Source organism: Galeopterus variegatus, unplaced genomic scaffold, assembly GCF_000696425.1.
Source record: "Galeopterus variegatus unplaced genomic scaffold, G_variegatus-3.0.2 Scaffold5807, whole genome shotgun sequence".
In the NCBI taxonomy this organism is placed as follows: domain Eukaryota; kingdom Metazoa; phylum Chordata; class Mammalia; order Dermoptera; family Cynocephalidae; genus Galeopterus; species Galeopterus variegatus.
Genome location: NW_007731918.1, coordinates 16,212 through 25,783, shown reverse-complemented (window position 1 = coordinate 25,783; position 9,572 = coordinate 16,212). Strand labels below are relative to the sequence as shown.

The 9,572-nt window shown below is 40.8% G+C and overlaps 1 protein-coding gene across 2 annotated transcripts in view; it reads left to right on the top strand.

Moving 5' to 3' along the window:
• Positions 1–616: 616 nt before the first annotated feature.
• The window catches only part of LTV1 (LTV1 ribosome biogenesis factor), a 16,037-nt gene continuing 7,081 nt past the window's right edge, over positions 617–9,572 (top strand). Inside the window, exons 1-6 of one of the 2 annotated variants that reach the window (XM_008590015.1) lie at positions 617–709; positions 1,715–1,846; positions 2,739–2,912; positions 6,734–6,821; positions 8,265–8,406; positions 8,752–9,013. In XM_008590015.1, coding sequence (XP_008588237.1) covers positions 707–709; positions 1,715–1,846; positions 2,739–2,912; positions 6,734–6,821; positions 8,265–8,406; positions 8,752–9,013 — 801 coding nt within the window. In that variant the 5' untranslated portion in view covers positions 617–706. Of the gene's footprint in view, positions 710–1,684; positions 1,847–2,738; positions 2,913–6,733; positions 6,822–8,264; positions 8,407–8,751; positions 9,014–9,572 lie in introns of those variants that run through there. The other variant, XM_008590014.1, reaches the window with a different exon arrangement.

Here is a 9,572-nt window from a genome sequence, read left to right as displayed (position 1 = left end):
ACTAGTCCCAATGCCTCTCCAGTCAACAGAGTCTTGGGGGGTTGTTAACAGGACAGATGAAGGTAGTTCATTAAATGGTGGATAGTAAAGACCTGATTAAGTTTGGTGCAGCCTCCAACTGCAAGGCCCGCTCCTCCGTTGCTAAGGCAACTGACTCCAACCCCGCAACAGAAGAAAGGGAACCCGAAACCCCAGTGACCCAGGAGAGTGTCCATCTCCCTTTCGTGCATGCGGTTTTTTGTTTTTCATTGTTGGGAATAAGTAAGGGATGCAAATGAATGGGGATGCTCCATTCGTCCCTTCTGGCCTCTGTAGAGGGCGCTATAAAAAGAATTTCGCCCATAAGCAGCAACCCCCTTTTGCCCCTTAACGCACAGCTACCTGCCGACTCCCTTGCCCCGGTAGGAGAATTGTAGCCGAAGAGCACCGCCCATTCGGGGGTGGGAACTGCGCTAGCCCCACCTCCCGGTAGCTTCTCGCGATCGTTGGGAGGGAGCAAGCAATACGTAACTTCCGGCCGCGACCGCTCAGCTCGTCGGCGATTGGACCATTTCCACGGGCTGTTCCGTGACGTTTCTTGCCGGGTTCTGGGGTCGCACGTGTAGCGAGGCCTAAAGACGCGAATGTGAGGTGGGCCTTGGCCTCCGCCCGGGCTTGGAGGGTGTGGTCGCCGCTGTCTACGGCGTGAGCGCCGCGCGGCTGCAGCATGGTGAGCAAGTCTTGCTGTCTCGGCGGCGGGGCGCTGTGGTTTTGCAGAGGCCGGCTGGTTCCGGTGATGCCAGTGGCGACTGCGGCCTGGGTCTGGGTGGTGCCACAGGCTGCTTGCGGCACGGTGCCCGGAATGGGTCACCCTCACCACCCCGGGCACACTTGACAGGTTATAGTCTGCCATGGTCGAGCCTCCCGGGGGAGGGATCTGAGGAGAATGGCGTCCCGTTTACCCCGAGGGGTCTGCAGCTCTTTGTGCCTTTGGTTGACTAAAAACCTGTGACATCGGACACAAACACGCCACTCTGTGCTTCATGTTGTCGGAAAGAGAGGAGCTGTTGGTCTCTCGAGGTTTTGGAAGTGGCAGATGTCTGCCTGTTTGCTGGGGGGGGAAGGAAACTTGTGGGAGAGCCTAAGGTTGGGCCCCAAGTAAAGCCACGTACCCAGTTCGCTTCTTAGTTTAGAAAATCAAGATTAAATAACCGAATGAGAATGTAGAAAGGAATGATGAATCTTATTAAACGTTAGCTGTTTGTGTCGTGTTGGTAGGTGAAGTGTTTACCCTGTTTGGTACTGTCTACTCCAGATTTTCTTGTGGCAGCCTCTTGTCATTCTGGTTCAGCCTGTCAGGGACCTTCCCAGAGCATCCAGTCTGAAGTAACTCTTCAGTCATTTGCACATCATTGAGTTTTATTTTCTTCACCTGAAGTTATTATCCTGTTAATTTGCTTAGTAAGAACAAGGACTTTATCTGACTTTCCCACTGCTGTATTTCCAGCTCCCATAACAAGGTCTGGCACAGAGTAGGTACTAAATAAGTGTTTGAACGAAGGTAAGTATAGGTTCTGTAGAATACAGCTGTTATTGCTGGCCCTAGAAGTGTAGATTATTCTGTTGAACCTTCACATGACTTATTGAAGATGCGTATGTGGACTATGGTATTATTCACTTTTTTTGTTGTTCTTGTTCTGTTTTAATGATTTGCTCTGTTTCTGTTCCTTTGAAGCCTCACAGGAAGAAAAAGCCCTTTATAGAGAAGAAGAAAGCCGTGTCTTTTCATTTGGTCCACCGGAGCCAGCGAGATCCTTTAGCAGCAGATGAGACTGCACCCCAGAGGGTTCTGTTGCCCACACAGAAAGTAGGTCCTGTTCATTAGCCAGTAAATTTGTAGGTGGACTGTTAGTAGTTTTTAATAAATTGTTAGCCAGTCGTTATTCTCAGATAACTCATCTTCTGGGAAACAATCAGTGACTTAATTTTCAGTACATGTGCTGATTATTACATCATGTGTGTTTATTTTGATTTGGAGGATTAAAGCATCTTTATTTGAGACGTTTAAATGAACAAGTCTCCTAGAGTAATGGTAAGTATTTACTAAACCACCAGCTATAATGCTATGTGATGTTATTGAAGGCACAACCATATGCTCAATCTCTTGTTTCCCTAAGATCCTGCCATTTCATAACTACAAACTGCATTTTGCCTCCTGGTCACTCATTTCATGAAATGTAAAACATCTGAGCTCATGCCTTAGCTTTAGAAAATGCCAGGGAGCCCCGAAAGGGTTGATTTGATGATTGTTTTAGAGTACACTTGTTAAGTGTGGATAATGTGAAAGGGAGAATTGGGGGACATTGGCTATGTTTAGCTTTTCAGTAAAGCCAGTTTTGTTGTACGTTGAGAAGTTTTTTTGCATATAAATACAAGAAGCTGTATTTACCTTTCAAGTCCTCCCATGCTTCTAGTCCTCCAAATACATGATTGGGGGGTGGGGGGGGGGGGGCTCAGATTGTTGCACAGAAATGTCTAGTGGAAGGAGTAATTGTTTTCATTCCATTTTAATTTTACGTAGCACTCTGGTTTAGAAGCTCTTCATTTCCTCTGAGTTTGTTGAGAATTCTTTGTTACATAACTGTCAGCCAAAGTGTTCTTGTGCCATCAGCCTCCCATTCTGAAAGCCATGCTCATTGTAAGGTTCCTATGCCTTATCCTTGGAAGGAGTACTGATTCTGTTTTGTTTATTATCCAAGATAAATGATGAAGAAAGGCGAGCAGAACAGAGGAAGTATGGAGTGTTTTTTGATGATGACTATGACTATCTGCAGCACCTGAAGGAGCCATCTGGGCCCTCAGAGCTTATTCCTTCAAGTACCTTCAGTGCACCCAACAGGAGAGATGAGAAAGAAGAAACTTCAGTAATTCCAGTAAGGCTTTTCAGCAATTTAAGTGTGAGAGAGTGTGGGAGTGAGTGAAGAAACCACCATTTCTAAATCAGGAAAACTGAGACAAAAAAGTGTCTGTATGAACAGCACAAAGATAGGCCATACTGCCGCTTAAAATTGTATACGTATGTGCACATGTATACCATTAGGAAAAAGTAGACCACTTCTTCTATGGTGGCAAGTGTCAAAAGTAACAGCCTTGGCCGGCCCGGTGGCGCACTGCTACAGTGCGCCACTTGGGAGCGCGGCGGCGCTCCCGCCGAGGGTTCAGATCCCACATACAGACCGGTTCCCGCTCACTGGCTGAGCAAGGTGCGGGCGCAGCACCGAGGTTTGCGATCCCGTTGCCGGTCTCGGTCTGGTACGGGCGCGACACTGAGGGTTGCGATCCGTTGCCGGACACGAAAAAAGACAAAAAGGAAAAAAAATAAAATAAAAGTAACAGCCTTTTGAGAGGTTTAGAACTTTTGATTGGTAGACATGATCATGTTAGACAGCACTTTTCAATAGTAACAGCGTTTTGAGAGGTTTAGAACTTTTGATTGGTAGACATGATCATGTTAGACAGCACTTTTCAATAGAAGATAAGTAGGCAGCATTGTATATGTTAACAACTTAACTGTTTCAGGATCATAATCTCTGTTCTAAGATAGAACTTAACTTTTGTGGAATGTTGAGATCTTTTAACACTTTTGTAAGTTAGCAAGTTATATTTTTCCTCCTGTTTATTTTCAGGATGTTGATGTTGCGTGCCTCTGTTACCATATTTTAAATTTAGTATAGACTGCATTTTCCTGCCTGTGGGAAGATATTATATCACCTGGCACTTAAAAGGAGACATTCATCACGTTTATAGACAAAAAGGAAGAGATAAGGGCACCAGTTTTCTCTGCTTCTGATTGTCTACTGTCATGGTCTAGGCATTCCTTTCCTCTGGGAAGATGTGATCATAGCTTTTCCAGTCTATAGCTTGTTGCGTAAGGAGAATCAGAAGGGTTAGGTTTCAGAGTATGATCCCAAAGAAAGAGGTAATAACTGCAGCTGTTCCACTTACCAGCTAGGACATAGCTCTCTTGTAGAGCCCAAAATCCCACTGCCACATCTCTGCCATAGTAGAACCAGTTTCTCTATTCCTTCTTCCCCAAGGCTGTTATATCAGTAGTAGGATACTTATCTTATTGGCTCATTTCCTTCTATAACCTTTTGAAGGAGAAGAGCGTGTCCAGTAGTGGTTCAACTTCTTTATCTTACTTAGGGAGAAAAGTTTTAATAAAGTCATAACATTCTCGTTGCTGGATTGTATTGAGCAGTGCAAGACAAGGTTTTAATTCTTAATTCATTTTGGGTAAAAGTAATCACTAATTGGTTTTTTTGTTTGTTTTTTTAAACAGAGTAAGGCTCTTAAATGGACACTTCAGTGATATTTGTAAGGACAAATGAATTATATTTAAAAACAAAATGCCATTGGTTTTCTATAGTGCTATGCAAAAATATGGATTAGTCTCATGTACTTTTTTGACTTTAACATAATTTGTAACAAACCACCAAAATTGAATAGATCAGAAGTATTGAATAAGCCCTAGAAGCAGAATTTAAGACAGTTATAGAAAGGCAGTATAGGAAGGATTAATGTTTGAGCAGGACCTGATTGTCACATGAAGGAGAGAGGTCCTACATGGTAGAAAGTAGCTGGGCAAACTCGGTGTACTTGGGAACTGTTGGAACCAATAATACATCTCTAAAAAGAAAAGTAATCATTATCTAAACTCTAATTATGTATGTGACTCTTTGACTACTTTTCAAGATTTGAAAAATCTCCCCCAAAGGTAAATTCACTAAGCACAAGCTGATCTCCTCCCTCTTTTATAACCCCAAAATTCTAAGGATAATTAGAACAAATACCTTTACGAAACCAGACTACATATGAGAATTAATAATGTAATATTCAAAAACCCATTAAATTATACACTTTAAATGGGTGAATTGTGTAGTATGTGAATATCTTAGTAAGGCTGTTTTTTGTGGGTTTTTGGAGTTTTTTTTAAAACAGACTCCAAAGCAAAAAGATCTTTGCCCATGTTTATGCCACTAAGAAACTCATTTTGGAAGCCATAACTGCCTGCTATGTATGCACTGCTCTATGTAGCCTTTGCTCATGCTCCTCAGAGGTTCCCAATTCAGAATGCTCTCCATCAGTGACCAGTGAGAACATACATTCAGCTTTGTGCCTTCTACTGGACTGTGGACAGAGTGTGGGTGGTAAGGTACACAGAGACGTGTAACACATGGTGGTTACCCACACATTAACTATTTGGTTGAGGAGAGGAAACTAAAACATAAGGACCAGTCAGAATATAGACGAGCGCATGTTTAAGTAGATTGCATGGTCTGAAGAATGAGGGCGATTCACACAAGGGAAAGTTCTAGGACTGTAATCAGGAATGGCTTCATGCAGGAAGGTAAGAACTTAAGCTGGCCACCAATGGGTGGATACTGTTGAAGAGAGGAGGAACATTTCAGTCAGGAAGCAGAGATACAAGGTAGTATTGTGCATCACAGTGTTTGGCACATTCATGCTTAATTATTTTGAATTATTACATGATGGCGATGAATGGGGACTTGATTTACATGGTCCTACTATTGAATAACAGTAAGAAATTTGGATACATAGAGTAGGCCTGGATTTTATAGGGCCTTGAACGTCAGGAGCTTAATGACAGGGTGAAAAATTGAGACCTATTATAAGTTCAGGAAGGTCACTTGATAAAACTATTAAGGAAGTTTAATTTGGCAGTGCTGTGAAGGTTGGACTAGGTACAGAATACATGAGTAGCTGTTGAAGTAGTCTGTGTCTTGGTTAATCATAAATAGAATAGTGCCCAAAGGAATGGAGTGAAATCACTATTTAACAAGAGAGATGAAGGAGAATTAGGTAGAGAAAGAAATGATTTATTACCACCCTAGGATTTAAGACAGCTGATTCAAAGAAATGCTGTGCCATTATTAGAGATTGGAACGTTATCTCTAGTTTAAGAGGAAAAAAGATTATTTTTGTTTTGAAACTTCAGGTGAGTGGAGTGTGAAATCTGGCTTTGAATTCCAGAACCTCACTTAATGACCAGTCCCCAGGCAGTCTGCCATTTAACCTTTCTTAGCTTTTGTTCTTTGAGACGTGCTGATACCTCACAGGGTTTGAGGTTAAATGGAATAATGTACTACAGAAAGTGTTGTGAAGTGTTTTAGGGAGGTTGCTTTGGAGGTGATGATGGAATATACATGTTTAAAGTATATAACTAGAGTACATGTGAGGGAATACAGAATGTAGTTGTAATGGTTTACTAGGATTGCAGTAACAAATTACCACAAACTAGGTGACAACAGAAATTTATTCTCTCAGTTGTGGAGGCCAGACGTCTGAAATCAATGTATCAGCCATGGTTGGTTCCTTCTAGCGGGCTCAGAGGGAGAATCTGTTGCATGTCTCACTCCTAGCTTCTGAAGGTTGCTGGCAGTCAGTCCTTGGAGTTCCTTGGCTTGTATATGCATCATTCCAGTCTACCTCCATCTTCACGGGCATTCTCCCTTGTGTGTCTGTATCTTCACTTGGCCTTCTTATAAGGACACACCCTCATCTGGTATGACCTCATCTTAACTAATTACATCTGCAAGGACCCTCTTTCAGATATGGTCACAGTCTGAAGTTCTGGGTAGACATGGATTTGGTGGGGACACTTATCACACTAGTACAGTAGTTCAGAAGTATTTCAAATAAACCTAACCTTTGTGCAATTTCTTATTCCAAGAGCACTGGAATTAAGTTGCCTTCATCAGTGTTTGCATCAGAGTTTGAGGAAGATGTTGGATTGTTAAATAAAGCCGCTCCTGTTTCAGGTGTGTTTAATTTCTTTAAATTTGTGTTTTCAAAAAGAAATACAGAGTAATGATGTAGGATTTTCCTGTCCTTAATAAAGTGTTATACAATTGAGATGTCTAGAATTCAGATCAGAGATTATTAGAAAGGGATAAGTGTGATCAGCTTCCTTTGGTATTACTGCTATCAGATTCTTAGGTCTTTAGAGTTCCTATTTGGAGAGGAAAGTGGGAAAACTATTTTTTGTGATCTTAGAAGAATTTTAACATTCTTTCAACCTCTTACAAAGAATAACATTGATCTTCATCATTCATTATATATAGTATAACTTTGAAAAATAATCTGTTGTCTTTTAAAATTTCCTCCAGGAATGTACAGAAGTTCACTTTACCATCTACTCCAAATACACTGAAAAAATGGGGTTTTTTTTGCCTTTTTTTAAATTATTATTATTTTCAGTACCAACATTGTATTTTAGAGCAAATGCAGAAGTCCACAGAAGTGGTGTTTGGTATTTTCTCCTAAATTGCCTTAATTATTGACTAACACTTGCCCTGAGGCATTCATTCATTAATCTATTCTACAGACTTTTAAGTTGCCACAATGTGGCAAGGTCTTGGGTTAAATCAGAATAAAGCATAGTCCCTGACCTCAAGGAATTTATTTCAGTTGGGAAAGATAGGCAATCAATGGGAAATTACTATTGCAGTAGAAATGGGTAAATACTGGTGGGGCGGAAGGAATGAAACCCAGCCTCAGGGAATTGGACAAGGCTTCATAGAGGATGTGTTGTCTAAGTTGATTTCTTAAGTAGAAGTTAGGCCAGGTAGAAGGAGGAGCAGTGAAGAGAGGATATGCCAGGCAGATCTGTATGTGCAAAAACAAGAGAACATGAATATAGGAAACCATGCATCTCCACATGCCTAGAAAGAAGGGTAAGGATGAATAAGAAATGAGGCTGGACAGTTTAGCAATGGGCATGTTACAGAGGGTGTCAGAAGCCATGTCAAGTTATAAATTTGGACTTGAAAGTTTTTCTTAAACTCTAGTATTAATACAAATGGAAGAATACAGCTGAAGAAGCAGTTGGAAATTTATTAAAATCTCATAGTTTGAAAAGACTGAAAGTGTAACAGTCTACAAATACTAAACTTGGGTTACTTCTCACATATAAATTTAAAGCCTATTTTCTTCCTGCAGGTGAAAGCTTTGAATGTTGCTAAACAGACGAAATTTAAAAGAAGAGTGTTTTTACCAGTAGATATTGAAAGGGCAGGGATTTTTTTTGTCTTGGAATTAGCCATGTATATGTCTATGCCTCACTAAACTGAACTTCTTATGGTTCTTAATCATTCTTTTATCATCAGTACATAAATAGATTCTGGCATATTATAGATACTCTAGGTAAGTGAATAAATTGCGCTTTCTTGGGAATTGTTGCTCAATTTTTGTTTTTCTTCTAGGACCTCGACTGGATTTTGATCCTGACATTGTTGCAGCTCTTGATGATGATTTTGACTTTGATAATCCAGATAATCTGCTTGAAGATGACTTTATTTTTCAGGCCAATATGCCAACAGGAGAGGAAGAGGGAATGGATATACAGTATGTGTGTGTTGTTTCAAAGCAGGAATGATGACTGTTGCTTCTTCAGTGGGTTGGTAACCATAGAACGTTATAGTTGGAAAAGACCTTCAAGAGCATTTAATCTGAGACTTCTCTAATTTAGAGCAGAAAATGTGTGGCACAAGGTCTTTAAAGCTATTGATAGGTGGGGCTAAAGTCTAAGGATCCTGATTGCTTTTCCTACCATACCAGATTGGTCAAGCATCACTGTAGTTCCTTCCTAGAAAAGAACCCTTCCTGAAATACTCTCCAGTTTTTACTTGTATAAAGTTGTTTTGTTCTGTTATATTTTAAATTGTTTGGTTTATGACTCTTTGACTTTAGGAAATCTGACAGTGAAGATGGCAGTGAGTGGGAAGATATGGATGGTAAGAAGGCAGGAGGTAGTGGTGATGAGGAGTATGACTCTGCAGGCCCATTGTCGGATGAAGATGATTTGTCTGCCCCTGGAAAATCTCTTGGAGCTGTAGAAAATCACTTGTTCTGGGACGAGGAAACAAAAAGCCGCTTCACAGAGTACTCTATGACTTCCTCAGTCATGAGGAGAAATGAGCAGCTGACCCTCCATGATGAGAGATTTGAGAAGGTAAGTTCCCAAAATTAAGGGACGTTTTCATACTGCCCCGTATATATATGTATTTAAGGGAAAGAGATTAGGACCAAAAGCTTAAACTTTAAGTATTAGAAACAGCTTATCTCATTTAATTAAAACCACTGTAGTTTTAATTCTGGAAAGAATGTGTATAGGTCAGAAGAGTTGGCCGATCAAATATCCTGACTTTCCTCTTTGAGTTCTGACCACAGTCCATAAGATTATACTATTTTCCTAAAGCATTGGCCTAAGCACAAACAAAATTTCATTTATTTCAGTTTCTCATATCTGGAGCTTTCAGACATAACTAACACTAAAGAATAGAAAGGAATTAGAACATAAGGTGTTCTAAAAACCTGAATTGTAATGTACTGGATTTGGTTCTATCATGACAGACTAGCTCCAGGGCTTATGATCTCATCCTATAGTCTGGCTGTTTATACAGGTTCTCTGTTCCCCCAGCCTATTCTACATTTTTTTTTTTTTGAAGTGGGGGGGGGGGGGGTGCATGGTTGGCTAATACAGAGATCTGAAACCTTGACCGTGGTATCCT